At 48.4% G+C, this 16,238-nt stretch overlaps 1 protein-coding gene across 3 annotated transcripts in view; it reads left to right on the top strand.

Moving 5' to 3' along the window:
• Nucleotides 1–2,533, top strand: part of PHLPP2 (PH domain and leucine rich repeat protein phosphatase 2) — a 139,514-nt gene extending 136,981 nt beyond the window's left edge. For all 3 annotated transcript variants that reach the window (XM_054049065.1, XM_054049064.1, XM_054049063.1), the window contains one exon: nt 331–2,533. In XM_054049065.1, the coding sequence (XP_053905040.1) occupies nt 331–1,470 (1,140 nt within the window). In that variant the 3' untranslated portion in view covers nt 1,471–2,533. The remainder of the gene's footprint in view (nt 1–330) is intronic.
• Nucleotides 2,534–16,238: the final 13,705 nt, after the last annotated feature.

The raw sequence follows: 16,238 nt of genomic DNA, 5'->3' as shown, positions 1-16,238 counted from the left end.
AGTGGGCTGTAGTCCACGAAAGCTTATGCTCTAATAAATTTGTTAGTCTCTAAGGTGCCACAAGTACTCCTGTTCTTCTTTATATATGACTACAGTATCTGGTGTTTTCCTAAATATAGAATAGAAATATTTATTGAACAGTTCTGCCTTTTCTACTTTATTATTGATAGTTCTACCATTTCTGTCTAGTAATGGACTAATCCCATTGTGAAAGAGAAGACCTGTCCGCCTCCTTGAGGGCTCTAGGCAAGTGTATAGGCAGGGAGAGAATGTGCTCAGAATGGTCTTTGTATGCTAACTGCTCAGACTTTGCCTTCTCTTTGACTGCAGGACAATAAGGTTAATGGTGTAACCTGCTGTACTCGGATGCTAGGCTGCACGTACTTGCATCCTTGGATCCTGCCCAAGCCTCACGTCTACTCCATTCCTCTGACTGTGCAGGATGAGATGCTCCTACTGGGGAACAAAGCCCTCTGGGAACACCTCTCTTATACAGAGGCTGTCATGGCTGTACGCCACCTGCATGACCCACTGGCTGCTGCAAAGAAGATCTGCACTTTAGCCCAAAGCTATGGCTGCCAAGACAATGTGGGAGCAATGGTGGTGTGTTTGAACATTGGTGAGGACAGCTGCACATGTGAGATGCACAGCCTCACCTTGCCAGGCCCTGCGGGGGTTATTTCCACTGCCAAACCAGCAACACCTTCTTCAAGTAGTGGAATTGCCTCAGAGTTCAGCAGTGAGCTGTCAGCCTCAGAAGTTAGCAGTGAGGTGGGATCCACTGCATCCGATGAACACAGTGGAGCTGGTCTGGATGCAGGGTTGGTGCCTCGACCCGAGCGACGCTGCAGCCTCCATCCTGTGCCCCCCTCCAGCATCTTTCAGCGCCAACCTTCCTGTGCCACATTCTCTAGTAATCAGTCTGACAATGGGCTGGACAGTGATGATGAGCAGCCAGTGGAGGGTGTGATGACGAATGGCAGCAAAGTGGAGGTGGAAGTGGACATCCACTGCTGTAAAGGAAAAAGTCTGGAGCCTGTGCCTCCTGGTGCTGAGGAGGGATCTTCTGCTGCAGGCTCAGAGGATGACTGTGGGGGGCTTGTCTTCAGGATTCGGAGACAGAACAGCATGAACAGCAACATCCTCCTGGCAGGAACCAAGGAGAGGTGCGAGTTGCAGAAGTCTCCTTCCGCATGCTGTCTCTATGGGAAGAAGCTTTCCAATGGCTCCATAGTGCCTCTGGAGGAGAGCCTCAACCTTATTGAGGTAGCCACAGAGGTGCCGAAGAAGAAAACAGGTTATTTTGCTGCTCCTACCCAGCTGGAGCCAGAGGATCGATTTGTTGTGCCCCCTGACCTGGAAGAGGAAGTGAAGGAACAAATTAAGCAGCACCATGAGAGTGGTGCAGAGCAGGAGCCCAATGAGAAGGCTGCAATGGCTCCTCCAGATGAGTTTGACACAGCTTTGTAACCCCACTGGGCTGCTCCATAGTGTAGGGGAGTTGGCATCTGCACGGGAAGGAACAGACATCAGCTCCCTCCTTACTGGAGTGCAGGACAAGCCTGGAGCTGTAAACTCAGGACTGCCAGCTTCTTGAGGCGGCATCCCTGCTGTTCTGTGGGCCCAGGGTACTCAGGCCAGCAGCCAAGCTCCATGCCGGGGATTGTCTGGCATTTGAGAAGGCAGACTTCCCTATGTGTGGTCCCACCACCTGCCATTAACCCTTGCCCTCCTGAGAAATTGCCAGGCAGTGGGCTGGTTTCTGTGTGGGAGCTGAGGAGGCAGTTGTGGTTATGCACAGCATCCAGAGTTCTGTGAAGTATTTGATTCGGCCATCATGATGGGACTGGTCACTTGGCTTTACTGTTCCGAGAATACAGCCTGTCACAATGACGCTTACTAGCGCCACAGAACCAGTCAGAGAATTGATTCTTATATGCATCGCAAGCACTTTCATTGACTGCACTTGAGCCATTTTGCTCCCCATCTGCCCAGCACTTTACTATTTAGGGAGAGGGGGCTTCAGTAACCTCACAACGGGTATTATGGGGGGATTCCTCCACATGGGAATTGGTGCCCTCCTGATAGGTACATCCAGGGACACTGGGGGAGCTGAGGTAGTTTTGTCACTACTTGTTATGAGGTTATCCAGGGGCTTCCTTCCAACCTGAAGGATACAACTGGGGCATGCGGGTTGGGAGCCCCAATGACAGATATGACCATGGGGCATGGAGGAGTCCCAGGAGGGGTTTGGCTATCTCCATAACAAATATGAACATGGGTAGGGGTGGGGCTAGTGTGTACAACTGTAGGGGATAGGGGGTTGGCCACCCCCCTGGTGTGCACTTCAAGGCAGAGCCTTCCATATCCGCGAGACATGGGATGAAGCCAGAATCCCCTGCAAAGCACAGAGTCTGTGCTCTGTGTGGTGCCCTTAGCTGGCAGAAGCTAAGAAGTGTGAGTGGGGAGACTAGGGTTACCATACTTAACAAATAAAAAAAGAAGACCCTCCATGGGGTCCTGGCCCCGCCCATTTCCCACCCCCCAGCCCCGCCCCAACTCCGCCCCTTTCCCACCCCCAGCCCCACCCCCTCCTCCCTCCCACTCCCAGCCACACGGAAAGGGCTGCCCGAGCGCTACCGGCTTCACAGTTTGCCGGGCAGCCCCCAGACCCTGCGCCCCCAGCCAGCGCGTCCCCAGCGCAGCTGGAGCCCAGGAGGGGAAGCGCCCAGCCGGGGGCGCAGGGTCTGGAGGCTGCCCGGCAAACCGTGAAGCCGGTAGCGCTTGGGCTTCAGGCAGCCCCTTTGCCTCCGGACCCTGCACCCCCAGCCGGGCACTTCCCCTCCCGGGCTCCGGCGGCGCAGCATCCGGAGGCATGGGGGCTGCCCGAAGCCGGTAGCGCTCGGGCAGCCCGGCTCTTAAACAGAGCCGAAGAGTCAGGGGAGGAGCAGAGCCGCCGCGGGAGGGGAAGTGCCTGGCCGGCATTTTCCCGGACATGTTTGGCTTTTTGGCAATTCCCCCCGGACGGGGGTTTGAGTGCCGAAAAGCCGGACATGTCCGGGAAAAACCGGACGTGTGGTAACCCTAGGGGAGACTTCATCTTGTCCATCAGGATGTTTTGTTTGTAGCAGTAAAGGCTAGTGAGCAGCCAGAGTGCCCTGCATGTGCTAAGAAGGTCTCTGACGGTCCATTGCACACGCACTCCCTCTAACACACACTGTGAAATATGAACCCCCTACACTGTAGCAGCAAAAGCACCTTTGCCTGTCTCTGTAGGAGCAGAGAGCAGAATCAGTGTCCAGGGCTGCCTGGGCTCCAGCTGCAAGTGCCCAGACCTGGAAGTGAACAAGATGAAGCTGTGTGGTTTCTGCTTAGTTTTAAACTCAAAATGGAAGATGGAACTTTTCCCAAATACAAACATTTTTATCAGCACACTTGAGGAAAAAAGGACTTTAGAACAACTCTGGAGAGTAGCAGTGAGCTACCCAGTGCCCAGTTGGCAAATGTGTTCCAGTTTCCACCTTCAGGGCCTGGATGGGCCAGTATGCAGTGTGGTGCCCTGCTAGCCCTTTTCTGGCTGTTTTTCCAGGATTTAAGCATTCATCTTTACAAAAGGGTTGCAAAGACAACCTTCCATCTGTGATCCAGGCAGATCATCTTCCTGAGTCTGCAGCCTGGGAGCTGGGAACAATAGCTCTGAGGTGGGAGCTGCCTCAGTAATCTCAGGGTATGTCTACACTACAATTAAACATCTGCGGCTGGCCTGTGTGGGCTCCAGAGCGATTTATTTGCAGTGTAGACATTCAGGCTTGGGGACCCCACAAGGAGGGAGGGTCCCAGACCTAGGCTCCTGCCCAAGCGCAAACATCTACCCTGCAGTTAAACAGCCCCGAGCCCTGTAAGCCTGAGTCAGCTCTATCCGGGTCAGTCCCAGGTGTTTAACTGCAGTGTAGACATACCCGCAGTGGTATGACAACACTGATAGGCTCATTATGACATTATATGGGACTAGTGCCCTTTCTTGTTACTTTACTTATTTCTTATGTCTAGGAAGAAAGTCTGAAAGGTTTTTCCAAAAGAGTTCTGGATTTTTGGGGTGAGTTTTATTTTGTTTGGTGTGTTTATTTTTTGCTTATCTTTTATATCAGAAATTCAAGTCTTGTCTGACCTAGAATACTCAATGTACAACTAGAGAACTAGTGGGATTCTGACATCATAGATCCTGTGAGAAAACTTGATAGCGGGGAAGTGGCTATTATTCAGAATGTAAAACTCCCTGGCTTTTTCTTCACTAGGGGAAAAAAGTATCTTTGTACGATACGGTAGCCAACATCCTAGCCCTGCTAACGTGTGTGGAAAAACCTGCCTGATCCACACAAGGGGCTATTCTGCACTAGAATCGCTACAATGGTGCAGCTGCAGTGCTGCTAGTACAGACCCCCTATGCTGACGGAAGAGAGCTCTTCTGTCAGCATAATACATCTCTCTGCATGTCGCCAACATGATGCTGTCCACACTGGTGCTTAGGTCGATGTAGCTTACATCGCTCAGGGGGATGGCTTTTTCACACCCCTGAGCAACATAAGTTATACTGACATAAGTGCTAGTGTGTACAAGCCCTAGGATTTCACCTTGGTTTAATTACCATGTTAGCTAATATCATAGAAAATTGCCTCTTTCCCATAGGGTGGTCTCACCCTTTGAGTTTTGTTAACACCTATTTTAACTTAGAAGTTGGGGGAGAACCTTTTTGTTAAAGATTCGAAGTCTCTGCTAGTTCTATCAATCTAGAGAAAATTAAGGGATAACAGCGCTCCCACTCTGTCTCTGAGTTATCCAAGGAGTGCACAGAGAAAACAGGAAGAACAAAAAAATTCTTTAAAAATACAAAACAAAACAAAACCTTTCAGGTTCTCTTCCTAAAAAGAAGTAAAAATTGCAGGTCCCGTTTAATTCTTGCACTACTGATAATTTTAACAAACTTCTGAGCCAGCCCCAAAGTCTCAGAAGCACTACAGAAGAGCTGCAGTGCAGACTCTTGTTCAGTCTTGGACTAATGCACTGACATGAAAATGTGCCCCTCTTCCTGAGTAAGAATGTGAATCAAATCCTTGCACTAGTACACTAGTATGTGTTACAAATAAGGTTCTGTATTGGAATCCTGGCACTAATGTGGAAAATCCAGCACGTCTCCGACTAGTAATTAGATTCTGAATATGATATCTGGGCTCCAACTAGCCAGGGCTGTGAGGGAGTGTTTGCAGCTGTCGTTGTGAGGACTGATTTATCAGCTCTGTATGGCTCAGTGGAAAAAGTGCAGGAGAAAGCAAAACAGAAAGTTCAGATGGAGAGTATAGATACAGAGCCTCCATTTCCTACAGCCCCCTGGAAGCTGTGGAGTGGAGCTGCTGAAGTAAAGGCTAATTGTGTACAGTAATAATCAGTTAGGATTTTCTCTATTCCTATGTATTTGGTGCAGAAAGAGGTTTTAATGTGACCAGCTCCCTCCCTCCAAATCCTGTACACTCACTGGTTAGTGGCGGTGTCCTTGCACAACATGGCATATTATCATAGATGCCAGTCGGAACACAGAGCTTCCTCTTGCTCTGATATATTGCTCTAACACACGTCTTATGAGAAGCGTGTTTCATTCCAGGCTGCAATCTGAGCTGCCCCCTCTTCCTGTCCTCTTGATTTCCTGCTTTCCAGGGGCCAGCAAGCTTCTTCCTTGTCTTTCCTAACTTACTTTGTTTTCTTATATTTTCAAGTCCCTTAGGAATCCTGTCACCCATGTGGGGACAGGCTGGGCTGGTGAGGGCAGCCCTAGTGATGGGCGCTCAGATGAGGGTGAGGCAAAGTACAAAGAAAGAGGAGTTTCCCATGCTTATTTCAATTTCTATCTGACCAAAGTTCTTCATAGCCTCTTCTTTTCCCTGATGGTGATTTCAGGCCATTGCACAGTTGCTATCATCTCTGCAGGAGTGCAGCAGTGAAAGATTCCCCGTAAGCACAGCTTCAGTATAGAAGAGGGTTTCTTGACCTGGGGGTTGTGGCCACTCTCCCCTTCTTCTAGTGATAAAAATATGGAAAAGGTTGAGAATCAGTGTCCTAGAGCATCTCTGTAACTGTCCATGGAAGAGAAGTGGGAGCTGCCACTTTCCCAGTGGGGGGCTGCAGTTTGCTGGTTAGTATTATTCCATGTGTCAAGTCTCAAGTAATTCTCTCCCTCTTGGTGTGCACTTTCAACAGCAGCAGATACTCCTAAGGCACTAACTTATCTGCTTTATTTGTTCAATAAGGTCCCAGTAGAAGGAACTAATGAACAAAACATCTGATATAAAAGCAAACTAATTCCAAGGCAAAAAGTATTGAGGATAAGAAATTCTTAGCCAGTTAGCAGCCTCCAAACTGCTCCCAGCTGCCTAGAGTAGGTGAGGCTCCTAAGCTGTGGGGCGAGGGTTAATTTAATTCCAGAGTGTGGCAAGCACTTAAGGATACTCTCTCTCTCTCATGGGAATAGGTTGCTCTTAAGATCTACCCCCTTTCTCTAGCTTACAGAACATTCAACCACATCTACCGGTCTGCATAAACCAGGAGTTTCTCCACCTCTCCTGGAGGATGTAGGTTCTGTGCCAAAGGGCCTTCAGGGAGTGGGTTCACATCATAGTTTTTGTGCAATCATTGTCCGCTGCAATTCTGTTGCAATCTTCAGACTTGTGTATTTTTGATATTTTTGAAATGTGTTAACTTTTTTAACTTGTCACATGAGCTAGAGCATGTTAAAGATAAATTGCAGCAAAACTATTTTTCATGCCTTTGTTTTAAAACGAAACTTATACTATTTTATGTACCTGAGTCTAGCATGCAGCTATAACAATATCCCTCTTTCATTGTGTGTGGAAGTAGATTGTTATACTGAATGCACCTTCAGCACCGCAATGTATGTGGCAGCAAAAGGAGGAAGATCCTTGGGGTTAAAATGTGATTCCATTGATTCTTTACTAAGATATACAGAACAGTTCAGAAAGGAAGAATATTTTTGATCAATTTTTCAGTGGACGTAGCAATAAAGATTTTTACTTTCATCTAAGTGTATATTCTGTTTGCGAGTACTCTCCAGTGCATTAACATAGTGCCACAATCATGCCATGGTGTGAGCAGTTGTGACCAGCTTTATCCAGGATGGTCTCAGGCCATGTCTACACTCATGACCTTACAGCAGCACAGCTGTATCGATGAGCTGTAAGATCTTTTGTGTAGCCACCCTATGCCGAGATAACCCTGTGTATGTACACAAGCACTTATGCCAGCAAGACTTACGTTGCTCAGGGGCCTGTTGTTTTGTTTTTTTTTCCACACCCTTGAGCGACATAAGTGGTAGAGTAGACATGGCCTCAGTCATCTGGCTGAGCAGGCTACTCCCCCCCCCCCCCCCGGACCTCCTCCTTATAAAGTACTTGTAAAGTATCTTCAAGGTGGAATTTCTTCATGTGAAGAGGAGTTCTGGCCAGTAGTTTTGCCTCAGAAGTACTTTGTTGTGCAGCTCTCCAGTGGTATCTGCAGCAGATAGGAAGTGGAGAAACATTAGCCTGTGGCTAGGACTGACACAAGCCACTGTGCCTCGACAGAGCTTTGCAGTGAATACACTTGGTAACACTACTTATTTGGCTGCTAAGGGTTATGCAGGCTGCAGGAATAGAGTTCTCCTCCCCCTGTAGTTTTGGGCTAATGGAGGGCAGATAATTCACCTCTTGCCTTATGAGTTGAGAGAAGGATTTGCTAAATAAGTACCATTTCCCCTCCAAGTTACCTAGAGGATGAGTGACAGGTACCAAAAAGAGGGCACTACCAAGCAAAACCAGATATACTTCAGCTGATAATTGGCTTTTATTAATCTTTTTCTTCAACTGCCATATCTCTGACTCCACCCTGCTGCTTCATGATCTCATGTGATGCTTTAGAGTAGAGACCGGTGCCAATTAAGTAAGAGAAACACTAGAAGCTAAACATCACTTGTATTCACGGGGGGGGAGGGGGGCGAGAGTGTTAGGCAGTGCTGGCCAGTCATGTTGGTTCTGCGTGTTTTCCATGTGGTCAGTGCTAACGAAGGGATGCTATACATAGGGGCTGCTGTGAAATGACATTTCATTTTGAAGCTCGTTCATAGAGCCACTGCTCCATTTTATTCCATAAAAAAGTCAAAGAAACAAACTTTTTAAAAGAGTAAAGTTCACCTTTAATTGTTTATAAAGAATACAAGGAAAAGCTCAGCATTTAATATCTTTACTGTAAAGTGTGGAAGCTTTATTGTGAGATCTGACAGCAGAATTTTCATAGCTGAACACTGTTTTCCAAAGTCTCAGATCTTGCTCAGTCTCCACTGATTAACCTTGCTCTTGAGGCCCAGATCAGACACATTTTATACAGAAAGGCGCCCCTGCCTGCCCCTCAGAGAGTGAGAGACAAACAGAGCCTAGGAGTGGAGGGGACCGAGTGCAGGCACCCCCCTTGCATAATCCTATTTGTAAATTTATCAAGCTCTGTTTTAAAATCCTTTATGCCCTCACTGCTCCTATTGCAAGGCTTTTCCAGAACCTCCCATCTCTGATCATTAGAAACCTTATTTCCAGCCCAAATTTACTCAGGCCCAGAAGAGAGGTTTATATCACAGATTGGTCTTAAAATGGAAACAAACTTGTCTCTGGCATTGCTTCTCTATCATGGTAATATAAATGCCTGGCTCAAAGGGTTAATACAAGCTCTGCACTGATTGGAAGGCATTTATTTGTAGGTCAACTCTCCTAATGGAGTCTTCTGCACAATATGTTCCTAGCAGAACTACCCTGTGCTATAAGAAAAAGTGACCGGTGTACAAGGGGGCGGCAGAATGACAGCTGGTGATCTGGCACAGAATTTTATAGGAGTAATCTTGCATCATATAAACTTATTTTTCTTCAAGTGATGGTCCCTGTTGTATACTATTGAGGGGCTTATGCAGGTGTACTATGTGTCTGGAGCTAGAGAATTTGAAAATAGTAATATCTTTTGCCAGCTGAAACTACAGGGAGACTTTACCAAGGGGGAATGTATCTACCCATTGGGGATCAAAACAGGAAAGTGCTGTTAACACTTCTGGAAAAGCACCATGGGACCCTTATTCTGGACAGATGCTGTTTAGAGCTCTGAGCACCACAGTCCCTTGACACCATTAGCTGGAATCAGTAGTGATTCACTGCCTGCAGCACCTACCCTGGCTTTTCTAAGGAAATCTCCCATCAAAGGATTGAGCAAGCTTGGCTTAGTGCTGCTTCAGACAGAGCTGATGAGAGTCCAGGTTATACATCAGGCCAATTACTTTATGGGACTCTGATCAATCTCTAATATTTTATCATCTAGTTCTTCCCTGCATTATCTCAAAAAGCAACTAACTTTGGCAGCCTGTGAATGAAAGAATAGAAGTCAGTGAAAAGCACATTCTTATCCACAACATTCTGCTTAGAAATAGTATACCTAGAGAAAGAGTTGGCCTGCAGGTGCCACTGCTGGTGGCTAAGACAGCTTGTTACCCTAGCTCTGCCTCACATAAGGAGGCCATCTAGTACTCGAGTACCAAGAACACTAAACTGTTTCACTAGCTGCACCACTGAGCTCTGGAAGATCCTGATAAAAGTTCATTTTTCTATCACATTGTAGGATGAGAACCACGCTAATTCCATAAAATGGCTGGGAGACTCCCAACAGTGCCTGCCAGCTCACAGTCCATTTCATCCATATAGCCTCTCTCCCTTTGCAAAGATCTTTGCCATTACTTTGTAGGGTTGTGTGTAGCTAGACGCCTAGGGCTGTGCAATAGGCCAAACATGCCAGGAGCCAGCACGTGGCTTCCAGAAGCCAGCACGTGGCTTCCAGAAGCAGCCATTTCCTAGCGAGAGAGCTTCCAGAGGCTTGGACTTTCCAACAAGGAAACGAGTATTCAGATCTCCAACAAGAAGATGGTGATGGTGATGGGTGATCTGGATTTGCACCAGTGCTTGGCCCTTGAAGGGTCAGTAGTAATAATCATTGAAGCCACCAGCTGTAAAGCCAGCACTGAATCCAGAAAGAACAAAATAAGAAGTGACCACACATGAGAGCCAGAGCATTCAGTAACATCTGGATTTGCTGCACCACACCTGGGTGAAATAGACAATGCTGTGACATGCCTCCCCTTCACTTCAGCCAGGCCTGACCTGTCCTCCCAACACTCTGGAGTGCCCAAGCCTAGCTAGCTAACTCAGCTTGTAGCAGAGGTAGAAGGGCTAGAAAGTCCTAGCTTAGCTCAGCTAGCACCTGGGGGGGGGGGGGGCAGTGCTGGGTCTTTTCTAGTCCTTGGCCCAGCTCCAGCAAGGCTCTCAACCAGTTGGAGGCTGTAAGCCCATGTTATAAACAAAAAAAACCCTTCAAGATACTCCTGTCTAGCCATAAACAAAGGGCAGGCGGTGTTATGCCCTCCAGCGTGAGAACACATGGTCTACAGAATTTAGGTAAATGCCTGTCCACCCGGAGCTCTGCTCAGACAAGGACACAGCTATTTCTTGTTCCCTTGAGTTGTGTTGGGCCTTTATTACAGGGAGAGAAACAGCACAGACTGCCTTCCACACTGGCAAAACAGTGCAGAGGAAAAGCAGAGACAAGAGGAAAAAAGCAACAGCACTAGCTTACACCAGAAATGGGTCTTCCTGCCCCTCTCAGCCAAAGGATGAGGCCACCTGCCAAGCTAGCTAGCCAACTCTCCACATGTAGCAGGAGAAAAAGGGTGGGGGGATGTGCCTTTTGCCATCAAATACCGCCAGGCTCCAGCCGTTCCCACAAGAGGGCCTACTCCATCTAACTACGGGCTGCCAGCCCCTCAACTGAGCACCACACTCACCATACCAGGGATCAAAAGCAACACAGCCAACACATTGCTTCAACATCCCCCTGGGGCTAAAGCAGCCATTGTTAGGGATGCCAATTTTGGGTGGATGTAGTCCTGGAGATTTTCTCACATGACAATCTTTAATTCCTGGAGACTCCAGGATACTCCTGGAGGGTTGGCAACCCTAGCCATTGTCCCTTTTACAGTTCAGATCTGTAGGGAGCCCTGGCGCACCTACACTTTGGCCATTCAGCTAAGTGGTGAGGACAGTGTCCCACCACAGTGGGATTGTTATAGAAACTGTATTTAAGGGGACAGTCTTCTCTTGTTTCCACTGTGATCCATTACATTCCCAGGCCTTCATGCCCTTTCCCCATGGGTTGGTCACAGGCTCAATCCTAGGTGCTATTGAACATGTTCCTATAGTGTAAAGCCCTGCCCTGTGTGGGGGCTGTCTGGCTAGGCTCCACGCAGGCAAGCAGCACTCAACTAATCATTGGGGTCACACGCTACTGCCTGAGTGACATCACTTTGCTTTATGGCAGTGTTAGGTAAAAAAGCAAGTCCTCACTCACCTCTCCAGCACCTGAGTTCCTGCGGAGTTGGTATGGGGCTCACAATCTGTCAGAGACCAGACACCAATTCGTTGATCAACGGGCTCACACTATCCTTAGCTTGAAAGGCTTCAGAGTAAGTGTGGCAAGTTTATTAGGGGTGAGCATCAATATTTATACACAGAAGTAAACAAAGTGATTAACAGATCATAATGGACATGCATAATCAAACAAGATTCTACAGGATAAAACAGGTTAAAATGTAAATTCAAAAAGAGATAAGGGGAGATGGCTGCTTAAGGGGAGGGGGGTGTCATGAGTAGTTCGCAGGTCAGAGCTTTGATTAAAAGTTCAGACAGAGATATCAAGTCTGGGTTAAGTTTAAGCTCATCAAAAGTTCAGTCTCAACATTCCTCCATTTGTAGCTTTGGAATAACTATTTACCAAAAGCTACACCCCATTTTAAGGAGCCAAGGGCCGCTTGGCAATTTCAGCCTGGGCCAACTCGAAGAGAGTAAGGCCCTTGGCTGAAGTAGGAAAAGAATAAACTGACCCACATGAGCCTATGAGGGAGAGGACACACTGAATACAGCAACACAGTATTATAAGGATTACTATGGCACCAACAATACCCACCAAGAGTTTTTTAACCCACCCAAATCCAGGCAGCCAATTCCATAAGGCTCCCCACCAATCATAAGGTGGCTGGCCAGAGGAGTAGTTCTTAGCCATTTCCCTTAGATGTTTGGTACGTTGAAAAGTGTCAGAGTAGGTGTCATTTACAAAAACACAGCATTCTTCATTTATGAGGGCGCAAGTTCCTCCCTGGGCTGCTAACATTATGTCTAAAGCCATTCGGTTTTGCAAAGCTAACTGGCGCAGCTGGGACATTTCCCCGGCCTGATTCTCAAATAGGGTCGCAGTTTCATTGGTTAAAGATTCTAGTAGTCCCTGTAGACGGATGACACCACCCCTCAAGCTAATGAGACCAGCCCACCGCTGCCACGACAAACCATCACGGATATTAATATCTCTGAAGGTTTCACGGATGTTACGAACGTGGGGAAAATGAGGGGGAGTGAGGGAGATGCGAGAAGGCGGTGTTAGCCACGCTAAATAACATAACCCTGCCCAATCAGGGGAGAGAAAGTAATAAGCTTTGGGCCCGCACACCCAGTATGTTCCATACAATGCGTTTCGGGTATTCCATTTCTCAAAGTAGGAGGTAACCCACCACCCGTTGGACCACTGTTCCCCTGGTAACGCAGAGGGGTCGTTGTGCGAACTGCAGAGGCACAATTTGGTAGTGGTGTTTTCAAAGGGCAGTGTAGTACTGCTTGAGCAGTTGTAGAAGGCAATCGTATGTCCCTTAGCAATTAGTTGGACACCCTCGTGATCTGAACAGGGCTTCTTAAAAGCTGGCTTTGAAGGTCTGCCCACCCATGAAAAAGTTGGATCGGGGTGAGGGATCCACATATGGGATAAGTGGGATGCGCAAGGCTTGAAGCCAAGATTTTTACTAAAGGTGGTGCCATTAAAATACATGTTGCATTTACTTGTTTCCACAAAAGTTGACCCCTTTTCTTTAACAAAACACAGTGATCCTGTCTGATTGGTTACCCTGAGATATCTGTTAATTGGCACTTCTGTTTTGTCCCATGTAAGATTGTGTTGGACTGGATCTTTTACTCTAGCCGGTGGCATCCAAGTCATATTAGCAGTGGTCAGGGGAATGGGTGTGAAGGGGAGTCCCTGTTCTGCATTTACTGGAAATTGAGTACATACCCAGCAATTACTTCTATTTCCTAAAATACGAGTTTTAACCTCGTGGGAATATCTAATAAAAGCATTATCTTCATAAGCAGAAAATAAACTAAAAAGGCATAATAAAAAACATACAGTTGTCAGAATAAAAGGTCCTCTCATTTTTGCCGAGTCAATTTAAGTCTGATGTCTGAAAGAGGTAAGCTGGTCCACTGGTCGGAGGCAGTGTCCTCAGTGGTGGCAAGAGCTGCTGGTCCGTCACTGTGGTCCACTACGGCTGGCTTGACGTGGGAGTGGTGGATCCAGAATTTGCATCCTTCCAGGAACACTGCAGTCTGGGTTGTTAAAAGAACCTGGTGGGGTCCAGTAAACCTCGGCTGGAGGGTGTCGCCACGAACGAACTTTTTGGGCCAGACGAAGTCCCCTGGTTGGAACGGGTGGATCTGTTCTTCCAGCGGCACGGTCTGGGAAAACTGCGAGGCTTTCCAAAGGGTACGGAGGCGAGCCTGTAGGGAGAGAAACTGGCACGCGGTCATATGATCCCCTCCCAATAGTGAAACATCAGCACGTGGTAGCGCCCCGCCTTTGAAAGGGGGGTGTCCATAGAGCAGTTTAAAGGGGGATAATCCCAATACACGGGTTGGGCGAGTACGAAGGTGAAACAGGACCAAGGGAAGTACCTGAAGCCACTTTAACCCTGTTTCCTGACAGTATTTAGCCAATGTAAACTTAAGCTCCCTATTCATACGCTCAACTTTCCCGCTAGACTGAGGGTGGTAGGGTGTATGAAAGGAGTGTGAAATGCCCAGTCCTTGTTCTAAACGGCCAAGGACATGACCAGTAAAGTGAGGTCCGTGATCTGAGTCAAGCACGAGAGGGATGCCAAAACGGGGTACAATGTCTCTAAGGAGAATCTTCGCCACTGTGGCAGCAGTACAATTAGCAGTAGGAAAAGCTTCGACCCAGGAAGTCAGAGGGCAAACCAAAACAAGGAGGTGCTTTTTCCCAAAAGCCTTTGGCATATCTGCAAAGTCAATTTGAAGATGTTGAAATGGAGCAGCAGGCGGAGGTCTTCCACCCTTAATTTTTTTTAAGAGGCGGAGCAGGTCCATTACGCTGACATGTGCTGCATGCTTTCACTATTGACAGGCAGTAGGGTTGAATGCCTGGAGCATACCAAAAGCGAGCGATGGTGTCCACAAGGGCATGCGTGCCGTAGTGACCCCCCTTATCATGGTGCCAGCGAACTGCCACAGGGTATGTGGAGCGAGGGAGGCAGGCTCGGCCATCCGGCATAAGCCAGGTCCCTTTGACCAGAGTGGCTCCGAGGCTCTCCCACGACTGTAGTTCAGCAGCGGGTACTGGTACGGGGTACGGTGGAGTAAAGGAGGAGGCTGCAATAGCCAACATGGGCATGGCTAAGGGTAAGACGGCAGCCGTCTTGGCGGAGGCGTCAGCCAGGGCATTCCCACGGGTGACGGGGCTATCATCTTTAGTATGGGCCCGGCAGTGAACTACAGCCAGGACCGAGGGTTCTTGGAGGGCGTCCAAAAGCTTGTGGATGAGGGGGAGGTGCTGAATGGGTTTACCGGCAGCTGTCTGGAAACCTCGAAACTTCCAGAGGTGGATGTGACAATGCACAACTCCAAAAGCATACTTGCTATCAGTAAAAATGGTAACGGTCTTACCAGCGGCCAACTGGCAAGCTCGGGCCAGGGCATAGAGTTCGGCGGCTTGGGCTCCCCAGTTGCCTGGCAGTGAGGCGGCCTCTTGAATGTCCCATTCAGAGGTGACTGCATAACCGGTGAAACGCTTGCCATTAACATAGAAGGAGCTTCCGTCCGAGAAGAGGATGCAATCAGGGTTGTCCAGTGGCATGTTAAACAGGTTGTCCCTTATCTGTAAGATGCTATAAACTACTTCCACACAGTTGTGCTGATCCTGGAGGACTGGCAGGTCAGGAAGCAAGGTAGCTGGATTAAGGGGCCCACACCTTTCAAAAATTAGGTTAGTGTCTTCTAAGAGTTCGGCCTCTAGCTGTTGCTGACGATGGGCCGAAAAGACTTGGGTTGTGCCCCTACGCAGAAGGGCTGACAAGGCATGAGAGGTCCAAACCGTGGTAAAATGACCCAGGGTCAGGCTCTTTGCCTTTGTGATCAGCAGGGCAGCTGCTGCCAGAGTCCGGGTGCAGGATGGGGTTCCCTGAGCGACAGGGTCGATCTGCTGAGAGTAAAAAGCAAGCGGGAAATGGTGGGGCCCGCTCAGCTGGGTAAGGACGCCACTAGCAATTCCGCCCCTCTCGTGGACAAAAAGGTGAAAGGGTTTGCTGTAATTGGGGGGGCAGAGAGACATGGAGGAGGCCACACTGTCCTTGAGTAACTGAAAGGCTTGGATTGTGTCCGGGGAACACTGCAAAGGGTCAGGAGCAAGGTTAGCAGTGAGTCGGTGGAGCGGTTTGCTTAACTCCCCGCAGGACGGTAACCAGGGGCGACAGAAGCCAATTAATCCTAAGAAACCTCGAAGTTGTTTCTTGGTGTTTGGCAGAGGGCAGTTTTGGATAGTCTTTATACGGACTGGGTCCATTTGTCTCCCCTCTGGGGTTAACAGGAAGCCCAGATATCGGACCTTCTGTGAGACCCACTGAATCTTGTTAGGGTCTACCTTGTGGCCTCTGGTGTGTAGGTATAATAAAAGTGCCTTACCATCGATGCGGAGGGCAGCTTCTTCGCGATTACCTAATAGGATGTCATCTACGTATAGGACTAACGTGGATCCCTGCGGACTGGTGAAGCCTTCCAAGTCGTGGCGGAGGCATTGGCTGAAAATCGTGGGGCTGTCTCTGTAGCCTTGAGGAAGTCGTTGCCAGACATAACTTTGTCCCTCCCAGGTGAAACCAAAGAGATACTGAGAGTCTGGGTGCACAGGAATGCTGAAAAAGGCTGATTTTAAGTCAATAACAGTGAACCACTCAGCATCCCAGGGGATTTGGCTGATGATAGTAGCTGGATCAGGAACTACTGCAT

The sequence above is a fragment of the Malaclemys terrapin genome, chromosome 14 (assembly GCF_027887155.1).
Source record: "Malaclemys terrapin pileata isolate rMalTer1 chromosome 14, rMalTer1.hap1, whole genome shotgun sequence".
Classification (NCBI taxonomy): domain Eukaryota; kingdom Metazoa; phylum Chordata; order Testudines; family Emydidae; genus Malaclemys; species Malaclemys terrapin.
The sequence above is the reverse complement of the archived record's forward strand: the minus strand, read 5'-3'. Positions and strand labels throughout refer to the sequence as shown.